General features: G+C 48.4%; 1 protein-coding gene across 1 annotated transcript in view; it reads left to right on the top strand.

The window, feature by feature from the left end:
• The first annotated feature begins 4,955 nt into the window (after window positions 1–4,955).
• LOC142467345 (shootin-1-like) overlaps window positions 4,956–17,132 on the top strand; it is a 45,941-nt gene continuing 33,764 nt past the window's right edge. Inside the window, exon 1 of the mRNA XM_075572913.1 lies at window positions 4,956–5,043. Coding sequence (XP_075429028.1) covers window positions 4,968–5,043 — 76 coding nt within the window. The 5' untranslated portion in view covers window positions 4,956–4,967. The remainder of the gene's footprint in view (window positions 5,044–17,132) is intronic.

Here is a 17,132-nt window from a genome sequence, read left to right as displayed (position 1 = left end):
AGGTATGATGAGGGAGAGAGTAGGTATGAGGAAAGGATGGGGAGGGAGAGGTATGAGGAGAGGAAGTATATGGGGAGGTATGAGGGGAGGAGAAGAGGGGGAGGTATAAGGAGATGGGGAAGTATGAGGGGGCAGGTATGAGGAGAGGAGGGGGAAGTATGAGGAGGGGGGCTGTGTGTGTTTGTCACGGTGTGTGTGTGTGTGTGTGTGTCACTGTGTGTGCACGTATATTGCGGAGGGAGGTTGAGTGTGGGGAGGGGAGAAAAATACAAGGGGGTTGGGGTGTAAGAGAGAGGGGGGGAAGGAATAGGTGAGAGGGGGGGGAAGGAATGGGTGACTGGGGAGTGTGAGGTGGGGTGAGAGTGAGGTGTTTGAGAAGAGGGGGTTCTCGCAAGGCCGCCGAAACGTGGGTATAGGGCCCCGGTGAAAACGTTCTTCCTGGGCCCCAGGAAAGCTGTCTGCAGCCCTGCATGGCAGTGATGTCACTGACTGCCACGAGGAGAGCAAGAGACCCTATTTTGCAAAGTGTAAGTTCAGGAAGGTAAATCGTGAAAAAGTGAATATAAAGGCGCGAACAACTCAATAGTAAAATTTAAAAATAGTGAATGTGTAGAACTAATATAAATTACACAAAATAAAATAAAATAGTGACAATCAAAAATAAGTGTAAGTCTAGTAACCAAGCTCAAACCCTCTGGTGGGACCTGTCTCACGGGTTCCAAGATGTAAGGTAATTCTCAAACAATCCAGGGGGAGCATGTAAGGGAAGAGAAGACAAAAGAACACACAATATAAGTGTAGATGTATAGAAAACTGAGATAAGGCACGTAGTGTATTCTTGGCTCGTATGTCCAGCTTACTCACAGGATGTAGATGAATAGAAAGCAGTTGCAAGAAGGGCTGCTACCCGTGTAGGATAAGTGTAGTCAGGAATCCCCCTCAAAGGCACAATCAGCGATGGGATGAGGTATACGAGAGATGGGAAAAAGCTACATAGCGCGATCAGGCTGATAGGTAAATTCTTAGAACTGCTTTCTATTCATCTACATCCTGTGAGTAAGCTGGACATACTAGCCAAGAATACACTACTGTACGTGCCTTATCTCAGTTTTCTATACATCTACACTTATATTGTGTGTTCTTTTGTCTTCTCTTCCCTTACATGCTCCCCCTGGATTGTTTGAGAATTATCTAAGGTCAGGAAGGTCACATTTTTAAAAGTCTTAACTTTAATTAATGCCTTAATTTTTTTAATTTAATTTTAATTTGTCAATTAATTATTTATTTAATTTTAATTTGTTAATTATTTTAATTTTAATTAATGTCTTTATTATTTATATACACACACACACACACACACACACACACACACTGCAGGGCCCACCTCCTATACACACAGACAAACACTGCAGCCCCCACCAACGGGACGCATTATGGTGCCGAGGCATCACGTGATGCCACATTGTCATGGCAACATGTCACCGCCTGACGTTAGTGTCTCGTTGTCATGGCAAAGAGGTGCGTCACGTGATGTAATTTGTTTTATAAATAATTTTTTATTGTGTACCGGTTTTTCATTTTGAAAATCTTGTCACCCTAGGGGAGATCCTTGCCCAGCGGCCAGCGATTGGCAGCGCTCCCTCCCCCCGCCCGTAGCATGTGAATGGGGGGGAGATCCTTGCCCAGGCAGCCAGCAATTGACCGCACTCCCTCCCCCCGCCCAAAGCATTGTAAAATGGGAGGGGGAGATCCTTATCAGCCGATGTTGGGCTGCTTCCCTCCCCCTCCCGCCCCTAGGGTCAGCTTAGGCCCAGCCCTAAAGCTGGCACCCAGCCTTTTACCAGCGTTGATTGGGCATAGGCCAGCCCGGCCCTAAAGCCGGTGCCTCCAGCCTGCCGCGCTGTTCTAGGGGCTCCAGCTGAGGGACGGACCCTAAAATCCTCACCCGTTCTCCGTCTCCTGAGCTTGGCTGACACGGCAGCTCCGCTGTGACGAGGAGACAAACTGCTCCTGGGTGATACAAAATCATGTTAATATAACACTCCAAACAGTTTAATACAATAGCCAAACATTGGGGATGGGTGGGTGGGAATTCCGTTAGCTCTGTCTCTCTCCCCTGAGGACCCACTCTTTAAACCCTCTCCCCCCCCTCCCCCTGCATGGAAGGGGACAAGCAGCCTTCCCCACTCCAAGGGGGAAGGGGGGTTTAGCCGACCCCCCAGCTCACACCAATCAGGACGTCGCAGCCCTTAAGGAGCCTACGACCCCATGCTGGGGCCTCTGCCTCTTCATTTCCTTGGAATCTCAGGTGTTTTCAAAGGTACCTCTCCCAGGGTGACCAGATTTTCAAAACGAAAAACCGGGACACATTTAAAAATTATTTATAAAGCAAATTACATCACATGCAGCGTGACGTCACGGAGCGGCTCGTTGTTATGGCAATGTGCATTACGTGACGTCGCGCGGCCATGTTATCGGAATTTGGAGGGGAGGATACAGCCAAAGGCAAGATAAATATATAATAAATAGATCTAAAAAATGTTATCTCCACACAGAGCCACTGACCCACACACCCACGCACACACTGACCCACAGAGTCACTGACCTACACACAGAGAGCCACTGATCCACACACCCACACACACAGAGCCACTGACCCACACACACAGAGCCACTGACCCACACACCCACACACACGGAGCCACTGACCCACACACCCACACACACAGAGCCACTGACCCACACACACGGAGCCACTGACCCACACACCCACACACACAGAGCCACTGACCCACACACACGGAGCCACTGACTCATAACACCCACACACACAGAGCCACTGACCCACACACAGAGCCACTGACCCACACACACAGAGCCACTGACCCACACACCCACACATGGAGCCACTGACCCCCACACACAGAGCCACTGACCCACACACACAGAGCCACTGACCTATAACACCCACACACACAGAGCCACTGACTCATAACACCCACACACACAGAGCCACTGACCCACACACAGAGCCACTGACCCATAACACCCACACACAAGGAGCCACTGACCCACACACACACAGAGCCACTTACCCACACACACAGAGAGCCACTGACCCACATACACACACACACACACAGAGCCACTGACCCCCGCCCCCCCCCCCCACACACACACACACACACAGAGCCACTGACCCATACACACACACACACACACACACACACAGAGCCACTGACCCATACATACACACACACACACACACACACACAGAGCCACTGACCCACACACACACACACACACAGAGCCACTGACCCACACACACACACACACACACACACACACACACACACACACACACACACACACACACACACAGAGCCACTGACCCACACACACACACACACAGAGAGCCACTGACACACACACACACACACACACACACACAGAGCCACTGAACCCCCCCCCCCACACACACAGGCACTGACCCACACACAGACACACACAGAAGCACTGACCCGCACACACAGAGCCACTGACACACACACACACACACACACACACACACACAGAGCCAGTGACACACACACACACAGAGCCAGTGACACACACACACACACACACACACAGAGCCAGTGACACACACACACAGCCAGTGACACACACATAGAGCCAGTCACACACACACACACACACACAGTCACTCTCTCTCTCTGTGTCCTACCTATCACTGTGGAGCATGGAGGGGGGGGAAGCCATCTTGACTGGCAGCAGGCACCTCACTTTCGGCTCTCACTGCTGAGGCTCCGCTGTCACTAACCCCGCCCCCACCCTCTGCAGCTAACCCGGCGCCCACCCTTTGCAGTCACTAACCCCGCCCCCACCCTCTGCAGCTAACCCCGCCTCCACCCTCTGCTGTCAGACCGGCCTCCGCCCTCCTCTCTGCCTGCATTCTGTGCTCTCTGCTGCCCCCCTGCTCTGATGGCCAAATCCGGAACAGCACAAAAAAACGGGACATTTTAAAAAATGCGGGGCAGCTGGGACAGCCATTAAAAAACCGGGACAGCCATTAAAAAAACTGGACTGTCCCGGCTAAAACGGGACACCTGGTCACCCTAACCTCTCCACATCTTTCTCTGTATCTTTCTCTCGCTGAAGCCCGTCTCAGGTTCTGAATCTCAATGGATTCCCACAGCACCTAAGCCTGAGTTGGCACTATTTGTAACCTTGTAAAGTCTGGCAAATAAAACTTGTGAAACTGTTTGTGGACACCTTCTAGTCTGTAGGTCTGTTCATGGAGGCCACTAAGATCAGGGGTGGCCAACTCCAGTCCTCAAGGGCCACCAACAGGCCAGGTATTAGGAATATCCCTGCTTCAGGTGGCTCAACCCGTGGCTCAGTCCTTCCCCCCTGCAGCCAAATGCACACTCACTAAGAGGAGGAAACAGCTCAAGAATAAGCTTGTCCTCACGGTTTTGTGCTTCCCCAAACTTGCCCATCTATACTACTAATCGTACTTATTCTACAGAAGTAAAGGTTAGTTGAAGGTTGGGATACCTTTTATGGGACAAACATAAGATTTCTTTATAGAAGTTTTACCATTGAAGAAAAGACCTGAGAGGTTGCAGCATATCTGTATAATTCAATCTATGAAGACTGTTGTTGATCATATAAAATGTATGGCAATTCACAACATGTCCATGAGGCGTTTCACATGGACGCGCAAACATTACTGTTAACTGCCTGGTCTTCTAAATCATCTTTCCACCAAAAAGCTGGAGGTCAATAATATCAACAATAACAGATTTCCTCTTGACATCCTTTAGTTAGTAGAAGCCTTCCTCTCCAGCATCCGAGAGGTTAAAAAGGCCACTAAGGGGGAAGAGGTTTCAATTCCTTTAAAACACAGAAATAAAAACCGCCCAGATGCTCTGGTTCTGCCGTGGTCGCCGTCTCGTTACAAAATGCAGAAATCTCCGAGCCAAGAGGACCTCCTGAACATGCAGCGCTCTGAGGAGGACGATTCCTGCCAGCTGCCAGGTTATACTCATTTAATGATATCCTTTAAGTGTCCAGCTGCTCCACTGAGGTCTCTTGATGTTGTTGCTTCCTTGATAGGTGTTATGGAAGGGTCTGGGCTGCCAAGTGCTTCTTCCACCTGGTGGACAATTTCTTCTTTTACAAGAACACTCTGGTCAAGTGATGTACCGAGGTAATAACCCGGTACCCGGCTTACCGGGCGCTTTTTCAGCTACCCGGACATTACCCGGATTGGCAGCAGGGGACCGTGCCCGGCACCGGGTAGGAACCGACGATAGATAATGTCACTGTAAATGAAAATACTTCATCACTTACCTGCAGCCGGCGACGGAATGTGGGGAAGACCGGTGAGGAAGACCGCGGCAACATCTGGGAGCAGCAGCAGAGGTCCTGGTGGCGGAGGCAGCAACAGAAGTCCGTGTTCAGCAGGCGAGAGCAGCAGGAATACAGCACACAGCTGATACCAGCGGGAGCCGGGGAACCATGTGACTGGAGCAGGAGCATTCCTATTGGACAACGTCTCCTCCCCGGCTCCTGCTGGTATCAGCTGTGTGCTGTATTCCTACTGTGTGCTGAAAACAGACTTCTATTGCTGACACCGCCACCAGGTCCTTTGCTGCTGCTCCCAAATGTCGCCACGGTCTTCCTCACCCTGCAGGTAAGTGCAGTCCGGGTAACCGGGAACCCGACCGGGTAAAATGATTCATTTTGCCCAGGTATCGTTACCCGGTTTTCAGAAAATGTAGGACCCGGTAACCCACTACTCTGGTCGTAACTCAAGGCTCACTCCCTATAGGCTCCACGATCATAACTAGAGGAGCTTTCCAGCTTCCCGAGATATTAAGGTTAAAGGTTTTCCTCCTATTATGATGTTAAAATGGCCAATGGCAACATCCTCACCACCACCATCAGTGGTTACATTGTCCTGAGTCTGGTGCCGGAAAATGAAGGTTAGGTTAATTTTTCTATTACTCATTAGGAGGGTTAAGTAACATCTTTACACCTCTGTAGTGGAGCCGCTAGACGACCAACAGGGCTGATCATAGATTGGGGGGGGGATCTTTCTGCTCCACTGGTATGTTGCTAGAGATGTAGTAACACTAACTATTTTCGGGGCGCCAGAGGATTATCGCGGTGGGGCGTCCGATCAGGAAGCGTGGACCCCCTGTAGCGTGACCGTGGCTGACACTGCTCTCCTGCGCTGTGGAGTTTTTGCCTTTTCAGCCATGGCTCTGGTTAGTAAGTCTCGCTAACATCTGTACACAAAGCGTTGCAGGCCCCTCCTAAGGGGGGGAAGGGAAATGTAGATGTGTGACTTTTTAAGACAAGGCTCCTGCTTTATGTGACCTGTCCACTCAAAGACATATCACGGCGGTAGAGATGTGTGAATCTCTTCCAATCAGCAATGAGAAGTTTTATGCGCACACTTTTTGAAAATTTCGGGGTTTCAGCGAATATTTTGTGTACATTCGCATGATTGGGAATGTCATACATTTTGGGAATTTGGCCAGAATTTTTACCATTTTTTAATAGAATTTTGCAAAAAAATTGCCATATATAATGGGTCATGTGACCTGAATGTGTGGTCGTGTGACCTAATGTGGGGTCATGTGACCTGAATGTGAGGTCGTGTGTCCTGAATGTGGGGTCGTGGGACCTGAATGTGGGGTCGTGGGACCTGAATGTGGAGTCGTGCGACCTGAATGTGGGGTCGTGCGACCTGAATGTGGGGTCGTGGGACCTGAATGTGGGGTCGTCTGACCTGAATGTGGGGTCGTGTGACCTGAATGTGGGGTCGTGTGACCTGTGACCTGAATGTGGGGTCGTGCGACCTGAATGTGGGGTCGTGTGACCCGAATGTGGGGTCATGTGATCCGAATGTGGGGTCGTGTGACCTGAATGTGGGGTCGTGTGACCCAAATGTGGGGTCGTGTGACCCGAATGTGGGGTCGTGGGACCCGAATGTGGGGTCGTGTGACCCGAATGTGTGCTCGTTTAACCTGAATGTGGGGTCGTGCGACCTGAATGTGGGGTCGTGCGACCTGAATGTGGGGTCGTGCGACCTGAATGTGGGGTCGTGTAACCTGAATGTGGGGTCGTGCGACCTGAATGTGGGGTCGTGGGACCTGAATGTGGGGTCGTGCGACCTGAATGTGGGGTCGTGTGACCTGAATTTGGGGTCGTGTGACCCGAATGTGGGATCGTGTGACCCGAATGTGGGGTCGTGTGACCTGAATGTGGGGTCGTGAAACCTGAATGTGGGGTCGTGTGACCTGAATTTGGGGTCGTGTGACCCGAATGTGGGATCGTGTGACCCGAATGTGGGGTCGTGTGCCTGAATGTGGGGTCGTGTGACCTGAATGTGGGGTCGTGCGACCTGAATGTGGGGTCTTGTGACCCGAATGTGGGGTCGTGTGCCTGAATTTGGGGTCGTGTGACCTGAATGTGGGGTCGTGTGACCTGAATGTGGGGTCGTGTGACCCGAATGTGGGATCGTGTGACCCGAATGTGGGATCGTGTGACCCGAATGTGGGGTCGTGTGTCCTGAATGTGGGGTCGTGTGACCTGAATGTGTGCTCGTGTGTGACCTGAATATGGGGTAGTGTCACCTGAATGTGGGGTCATGTGACCTGAATGTGTGCTCGTGTGTGACCTGAATATGGGGTCGTGTGACCGGAATGTGTGGTCGTGTGACCTGAATGTGGGGTTGTGTGACCTGGATATGGGGTCGTGTGACCTGAATGTGGGGTCGTGTGACCTGAATGTGGGGTCGTGTGACCTGAATGTGTGGTCGTGTGACCTGAATGTGGGGTCGTGTGACCTGAATGTGGGGTTGTGTGACCTGGATGTGGGGTCGTGTGACCTGAATGTGGGGTCGTGTGACCTGAATGTGTGCTCATGTGTGACCTGCACATTTACTTTTAAAGCACAGTGAATTTGTTTGGGTGAAGATGGGTGAGATTTTGCAATAGAAATTCATGGAAAAAAGTACAACTTGTGAGTACACTTATGAGCACACTTGTGAGCACACTTGCATGTCTCAGACAGGTCAGGACTGTGCCACTCTTTGCAATTTGTCCATTTTAACATGGGCTCCTATAAGCTTATGCCTGCCATATAAAGCATAAGCTTATAGGGGGTCCATGGTAAAATTGAAAAGCAAAAGGTGACAAACTTTGCTCATTTGCATATCTTAACCCATAATCCCTGGCTGCAGTGGAAGCAACAAGCATTTTTTGTTTCTATAGCAACCATTTACAAAGTCCCATCCCCTGCCTCTTCTGAAACAGGCTGTGGCACACCCATTTTTGAGCTCTGCCCTCTCTAGCAGTGCATCAATTCTATCTAGTGACTGCCTGGTCACATGATCTTCCCCACAGAACTTTGCATCTTTGGTCTTCTTCTGCTGCACTGACAGCCATTTAGTGAACCCCCGAGCCGAATGTTCGCTGATCGATTACAGGAGAACGGATCGATCGCAAACTTAGCTAATTACTTATCATTGTGTGGATTGTATTGATGCACATATTAAAGGGGGCGGGGGTCGGCAGATTGAAATGCTGCTTTAAAATGCACAAGAAGCAAAAGGTGACACTGTGTTTATTTGCATATAATTACCCAGAATCCCTAGCTACAGTGGCAGCACTGTATGCTAAGGGATAATGGGGAAAAGTAGGGTTACAGACCTGCCTGAGACATGCGAACGTGCTCACAAGTGATATTTTTGTCTGTGATATTTAGTCTGTGAGGTTTATGTATCAAGGTAAAAGTGGGGCAGTCCCTGGGCACCTGTTCCCAAGAAAAACAAATCCCATTGATTTAATTGGGATTTATTTATTTGATACATGGGGGGGAGACACGTAGCAACGTTTCCCCTGGCTGCTAAACTGGAGCAAAAAACTGCACCACATTTATCAAAGCAAAAAAATCTGTGGGACCCTTTCTTTGGTAAACTTCGTGCAGTTCTTTTTGCTCCAGTTTCTCCCAACTTTTACAGGTGGAAGACTTTCATGATCCCCATGCGGTGCTGTGTTTTTTTTTTTTTTTTTTTAATCAATAGGATTTTCTTCCTTTAATACAGCCGGAGCATGTTATTTCCCCAGAATTGGACTGGTGGTGTCCTGACACATATGCCACATGGACCACATTGAGAGCAAGTGGTCCAGAGCCAAACACTCATGCGTAATCAAGTCCAGCACCCTAACCATTGTGTTACTTCCCTTCTGAGAGGTACCGTGAGACAAGTAAAGGTTTAGTTCAATGGAAAAGGCGAATGAATGAGCCCCGTGATTGCATCACTTGATTAACTTCCTTAGCGTTATGGGGTTTTCAAGAAATTTGTTTAACCAATTTCTCCCGGCTCCAAAACTAGGTAATAACCAGTGCCAGGTAGATTTAAAAAAAAGAGGGTGATGTATCAAGGCAAATTGGGAGCAGAACTGACACAAATTGTCTGGGTTTGCCTCCCATCGCTCCTTGCCTGTACTGAGACCCTTTGGGAGTACAAAAGAGGGTATATAAGGTATGAATAAGATGTACAATACCAGCCTAAGGAAAGGGCCACGGGCCCGGAAACGTTGCACTTTGTAAGTACAGGATATATATCTCCAAACTGTTAACATCCCGTGGGACTCTGCCGAGTGCTTGTGGGGACGTTCATTAAATAGCAGCTACTCAGCTGCTTTACAATTGGCTTTAGTTACACATAGTTACATAGTTACATAGTTACATAGTTACATAGTAGATGAGGTTGAAAAAAGACTTCCATCCATCAAGTTCAACCTATGCTAAATTTAGACAACAGATACTTTATCCTATATCTATACTTATTGATCCAGAGGAAGGCAAACAAAAAACCCCATTAAGGGGAAAAATAAATTCCTTCCTGACTCCAATAATTGGCAATTGGATTAATCCCTGGATCAACATCCTTCCCATGTATACTTATTTGGTATATCCCTGTATACCTTTCCCATCTAAAAAGATGTCCAACCTATTTTTGAACAAATAATAAATACACGATTCTTTATGTATTTTTTGTACTTGATGTTTTGTCGAGCGCTGATCCGGGCGGGACAGGTGCAGGACCTGAGCCCCAACCGGACCCAGATAAGCTCTTTCTCTGCATTATATCTAAAATCTCACATTTGGTGGTAGTGCATATTCTATTTTCCTTTTTTCTATCTTTTTATATATATATATACAGTATAGCACTTTACAATACACGTGACATAATATTATAACACACAATGGGAATAAGCACATAAAACAATAGGAGAAGCCCTGTCCCGAAGAGCTTACAAGACATGGATCAATTTATCATCGGGATAGCAGCCAGACCCTTTGACTCTGGAGCACCCGTATTTATGTTTTTTTTAACCCTCTTATTATTAAACTTTAGAAAATGAGTGCTCCAATATAGGATTTGTTCTATGACAAGGCTGCCCACAAGCCATTTCCCCTTCCTCCAATCTCAGCCTAATTTCCCCATGTCATTCTGAATGCTTTTGAGATACACTTTGTGCAGTGCTATTTTGCAGGGGAGCTGTCACTACAAATGCCGCCTTCCTTAAGTATCTTGCGTATATAATTACTTCCCCAGGAGTAGACCTATCAGTGGAACCTTCTAGTATTATGGAATGGGAACCCTTGACATCTGCCGCAGATTCCTCACGTTTGCAATTTGCAGTGTGCTTCACAAACACTTTACGTTGCTTATAGCTGGAATACTCATCTCCTACTTCAACATTTAATTTGTATGCCGACTCTATTAAACCTCCCACGCCTCTGAACGGCTTGTTATTTCTCGCGGTGCAATGTGCCACAGTGAAGCATGTGTTAAGATGGTGAAATATCTTCTTATCCATTGTTGCTCCATTTTGCCGCATGAGTATTTTCTGGAGACGCCTCTGCGCATTGAGATGGTGCCCAGATAAATGATGAAATGTACATTTTTCGTGGCCAAAGGGCACCTTGAGACCAGTAACAACACAAGATGAATTGTACAGTAGCATAAGTGCATACATTAAGGACTGTAGCATGGTCAACCCTCTTAGGACTCTATCCCAGTGATCATGACCTTGCGTGCGATGGCGTGCGCGGCGCAAACAAGAGAGGGCCCCCTATGGGGCCGGCCCCAGTCAGTCCGTCGCGCCCATGCTCAAAGCACGGTGGCGCGACCACATTGGAAAAAGATAAGAAATTTGTCTTTTGGCGCGGTGGCCGAGTGATAGCTAAGTCACAGCGGCTGTTCAGCCAATAAGGGTGAACCAGCCGTGTGATGTCATGGCCACCCACCGCACCCATCACGATCAATCAGAAGTCCACTGATCGCTTCAGAAACGGGTGGACGCCCCGCCAGGTGCTCCAACGTGTGTGCGCGCGCACTAACTGGGGCGTTAGTACAAGCCTGGGGCTGGTTGGACAGCTAACAGTTAACGCCTGCTTAGAGGAAGCAGGAGCACTAATAAGTGACCTGGGCTGAAACCTTTAAAAACCAGCGGCCTGCAGTCCTGCGTGGCTGCTGTTCTGGACGGCAGAGGGGTGCTGACTGTTTGCCCTGCTATATTTTGACTGCTGAACCTTTGCCTATGGTCGGTCACCTGCTTATTCTTTGTACTGCTGAGAAAAAGCCATGTTTTTTGTTACTGAGCTTTGGCTAAATAAAAGCCTACCTTCATTTATCCAAAGCACAAGTCTCCTGTTATTAGCTCCTCTGACGTTTCCTATAAGAACATACACAACATTTTGCTACTTTCAATTGTTCTTGACACTTGGGTATACAGTTCCCTTTTTGAATATTGTTCGTGCTGCTGTAAGTTTAGTAGATGCTTCTGTGGTAGATGCTGTGGCTTTCTTATTTCTTTTACATTCAAATCTGCTTTACTAGCGTCACTGGTAGAAAATGCACCATCGTTACCACAAAGACCACTGGATTCACTGTCCTTAAAAACAAGTGGACATTGTTTGTTGTGGCATAATAACAAATGGTATGAAAATGCAATGAGGAACCGCCACACTCTTTCCCCTGTCCCTAATCATTTGTTGTGACCATCTTCAGTCCTTGGCGATCCACTGCTGGATGAAGGCCTTCCATCGTCCATTGTTAATTAAAACAATATTAATATTTGTAGTCCCAAGTTGAGGATCAGCGGTGCACAGCAACGGGGGGAAATGATGGAGCTCAGCACATCAGATAAATTAAAAATAATTTATTGAAAGGGTGACATCAGGGATATGATGGGCAACAGAACTCCGACGCGTTTCGCGCGTGTTAGGCGCTTTGGCAAAGAGACATTCTTTCTTCCAATGTATCCTGGTTTATGTTTTAATTACACTCTAAGTGGCTACTCCATATAAGTGGGGTGGAGAACAGGTCAGACCACTCGAACAGGCTATATCTGTCCCCAGTACTCATTAAGGAAACAAGGAGGAACAGCGGTTCCAGTATCAGTGCTCTAGAGCAGCGGTGCGCAAACTGGGGGTCGGGAGAATTTATAAGGGGGGCGAGGCAGTTACAGAGGCCCCGCGCTCTTCCCCGTGGCATTTAAATGTAATGCTAGGGGAGGCGTGAGGCCTCTGTAACTCACTTACCTGCTGCCAGCCGGGTCTTCGGTGATGCGTCGCCAGGCAACGCGGTGTCAAATGACGTCGCGGGGTCATGTGACGTCATGCGTCACCATGGCAACGCGCCTCAAATGACGTGATGGGGTCACGTGACGTACCGTCACATGACCCACGACGTCATTTGATGCTGAGCAATTGGGAGAGGGGAGAGGGGGGTGCGAACGCTGCGGCTCCCGGCAAGGGGGTCGCAGCTCAAGAAGTTTGCGCACCCCTGCTCTAACGCAGAGGTGCACAAACGTCCGGCACTGCGCCCCCTCCTGCCTGCTCTCCCCCTGTCACGCCCCCCCCCCCCCGCAGTGTCAAATGACGCTGCAGGGTCATTTGATGCCGTGTTGCCATGGAGATGCGTGGACTGAAGCCGGGTAAGTGAATTACAGAGGCCTCACGCTCTCAGCAGTTTGCGCACCCATGCTCTAGTATATACAAATGATGTCCCATAATCTTCTTTGCATATGGAACATATGCTAAGTTTATTGTCATTTGTAAAAACAATGTATCCAGATAAGCGAGAGGAATTTCATACAGTGTATATATGAAAAGTCACTAGTACTCCCGGATTGAAGAGAAAACCTTAGGAATAGCACCAGAGGGGGTGTCTACAGAACACCAAAAGTGGGAAATAAAGACACCTTATGGCATAAGGGGATATCTCCTGGAGTTAGACTTAAACAATGTCTTTGGAAAAGAGTGAATATCAATGATAAAATCACTTCAAGTATTCCTCACGGCCATGCTGTTTGCATATCCGGACGAAGTGTGCTCCCAGCTTGTAGGGGAATGCAGGAAGTCGAATCCCACGGGGGAAGGAATAAACGGTGCACTGCTGAAAAAAAGCAATGGAAGCTGGATCGCTCAAAGATTGTTCAAAATATTTATTGGGCCATCGGCAACATGTTAAAATAAAAAGAAGAATATGCAGAGAGACCTCTGAAACTGCATGTATTTCACTGCGCACAGGACCATACCATTACTATACCATTTTCTTATTTCTTATTTAGATCATTTTCTTCATTTTAATTATTATTATCATCATTTTTTTTCATCTTTTCTTATATTCTCCTTCGGTGTTACTGTATATATTTTATTTTTTTACATTTTGGTCCCTGCTCTACCAGTGTCAACATTATAATCACATTACACAAACTAATTGGCTCTCAATAAATTAGTGGAAATGAAACTGCACTTACCCCATCGAAGGGGATCTTTTCCACAAGGTTCCCGTTCAATCTTTTGTTGCACATAATCCAATTAGGTAATCCAATTACTGCATAATGACCAATATGCTGGGTGCACAAGGAAGTGCTGTTGCAGGCATGATCAAGATGGCAGAGTTTTTGTGGCTGCAGTGTAACAGATTGAGGAAGCAGATGTAACCCATATTCCCCCACCCAGTCGCAGATAGGGTGCATGTGAGGGGAGCTATATGTATTACCCAGTGTGGTGCTTTACCTGTTAGGCTCACAGGAGGCCTGAGCCTCCGCCAATGAGAGCCTGGGGTGTATCCTCCTGGACAATACTATAGGGTGCAGCGCCTCCACCTGCGATGGCTCCCAGCAGAGCGGGAGTTGTTCCTCGCAGGACAATAATATAATACTACGCACACAGCATATAAAAGAACAGTGACTTTACTAACAGTAACCATAACCATGCATGTCATACATTAAGTGTCTCTCTGTATAGGAGACACAGTAACTCATGCGTCTCGCAGGACGCGACCCCTCACCGTGTACCCACACCGTGTCCAACTCCGCACACCACAACCCCACCCCCAAAGTAAGGTATGTGTGTGTGTGACTGCGCAGCCACTATGTACTGATTTATAGTTGGTGCACTTATGGATGTTACCTGCAGCGCTCGGGCCTGCCAACAACTTCGCAAAGGATCCGACGATGAAGAAGCTTCAGGGGTACTTTCCAGGGCGATCCCCCACTGCCACAGGGGTAAGGCAGGGGGCAAAGGAAAATCAGGGAAACCGGGAGTGACCCCCTTACACTGAGAAGAGAGATAAAGAGAGAGAAGGATTGAGGGAGTCAGAGAGTTGGTATAGGTGCTGGTGTGTGAGAGGGAGTTTGGGGGGTGGGGGTATTGGAGTTGGTGTCGGAAAGGGAGTTGGTGAGGAAGTTGGAGTGGTGGCTCCAATGTGGCACAGAGTTTTTCGGCCAAACCATTCTCTCCAGGGTCTCAGAGAGGAGCAGGTGGTAGGTCTCTTTTGCTTGAACACAGCTTCAATTATGGCTCTTTTTCGAAAGCTTAAAACCAGATTTGGAGCCGCGCAGTAGCAGGAATCATGCCGTTTCTGGCCTGGTGAAAATACTGGGCTCATGACATTATTTATCCTCGAGGTCTTTTCCAATGACTGCGGCTGCAGTCAGTGGAATAGCGCAGTATATTCCACAGTGCATGTCCCAGGGAAAGGGCAGCGTGGCTGGAGCTGAAACATGGTTTGTACGGAATATCCAGCTTTCCCTAGGTAATGGGTGCAATAGGCTGCACGTGTGTTATATTAGCGCCAGGTAGAGAGAACATGAATATTGAAATAGATTGCATTTAATTCTTTCCGTTTTCACGTGGCATGTGATGCTACATTGCGCATTCTGAATGTGGTTGCCGGCTATCCAGACTGCTGTCGTGACCCCCATATCCTGCGTCACCCAGCAATTCCTCAACAACAAAAAATAAATAGGAGCTGGCGTCCTAATTGTTGGCCTGTCTCCATGAAATGGTGTGATCCTCCACCGTGTGGGTGAAGGTTCAGGGGAGAAGAAAAAAACCGATACCTGTGCTTTAGGCTTTGTGGCAATAACTCCCGCTCAGCTAAGGGGAAATGTCAATGTCAATCCGACATGTGGATATTCATCTCCGGAGGATCGTACCATTTCCTGGAGACAGACCAACAACTAGGACACCAGCTCATGAGACACAAAGGAGAGGACACAATTGATTTCCACCAAGGGGTCACCCTCCCCACCAGAGCTCCTCAACAGCAGTGGACTCAATCGGCTCTGATTCCACACCGACTCTAGTGATTTGGGCATACCTGGAGGCCGAGTTCCAGCAGCCACGGTGCAGTGAGAGCTAATACTCTCCATACCAGGTGATTATTAGTTTTTTAAATTGCGAGTTTACTCTTTTTTTATGTTAATAATGTAACGGTTCGAGGCCTCCCCCAATCTCATATGGGCCCCCTCTGTGCATCTTCTGCCCCCAGTTACATGTCTGTGTAGTGTGGTGCACCTGCTGGCTCACAGGACTCCTGAGTCTCCCGCTCGTTGGTAGTGGGGATTTCACCATGACAGGCGTCTGAGGTAGTGTGCCGAGTTCTACTCACAGTTGGTACAGCGCCTCCATCCCTTCCAGATCCCCACGACAGCAGGGAGGAGTTTCTGGAAGAGAACTCCTGGGTGCACCTTCTCCCTGAGTAACTCCATTCACAGGCAAGAAGGGTATCTTGAACAAGGGCATCTCTATTGGCAAAGAGTATGGCAGACTGCCCATCACAGCGGCCGACACTTAGCCGCACTTTATCAGGTTGCCCATCTCTAGGATGGTTCCTTCTGCTCTCTAATCAAGTTGTCCTTCCACCCCTCCCCCAAGGGAGACCACCAGCTGTGCCAGAGCCCTGGACACAGTCTGTAATCAGCTTGTCAATTTGCCACGTGCCTCTCTGACAGACAGACTTGAACTGCTGCAGACACAACCCAGCCTTGACATAACACCTTCTACACTAACTTTGGGAAGTTCTGTGCAATATATAGACTCCAGAAAGACCCACCTATGTGTCACTAACAGTGGACACAAAACATGCTGTCACTTCCTTTGCTACATATGACACATCACAGGGTTTGAGGGCAAACTTCCATGATAACTACTGGCAACCCTGCCTTCTTACCAGGGATTACTGCCAGCAAGAGAGAGATTGTAGCCATGTGTAAAATTGGTGTTACATATCTCTCTCTTGCTGGCAGTAATCCCTGGTAAGAAGGCAGGGTTGCCAGTAGTTATCATGGAGGTTTGCCCTCAAACCCTGTGATGTGTCATATGTAGCAAGGGAAGTGACAGCATGTTTTGTTTCCACTGTTAGTGACACAGAGGTGGGTCTTTCTGGAGTCTATATGTAGCCATGCTGTAAAATGGTCTGCAGTTTTCTCTCCTGCTGGCAGTAAACCTGGTAAGTTACAGGGATGCCAGCAGTAATCATGGAGGTTTGCCCTCACACCCTGGTGAGGTGCCATATGTGTGGATGGTAGTGGCTACATACTCTGAGTCCACCGTTAGTGACATCAGAGATGTGCCTGCCCCCTGAGAGATATAAGGCACAGCACTGTTCAAAGTTAGTGTGTTGGAGTAAGGAGCAAGTCTGCGTTGAGACTTGAGAGTGGGTGGCACACTAGTGCTTTAACTAGTGGCCCTATATTATGTAATTGACATCTAGCTGTCCAAGCCATACTGTGTCCAGGGACCTG

Source organism: Ascaphus truei, chromosome 1, assembly GCF_040206685.1.
Source record: "Ascaphus truei isolate aAscTru1 chromosome 1, aAscTru1.hap1, whole genome shotgun sequence".
In the NCBI taxonomy this organism is placed as follows: domain Eukaryota; kingdom Metazoa; phylum Chordata; class Amphibia; order Anura; family Ascaphidae; genus Ascaphus; species Ascaphus truei.
Note: the sequence above shows the minus strand (reverse complement) of the source record. Positions and strands in the feature narration are given on the sequence as shown.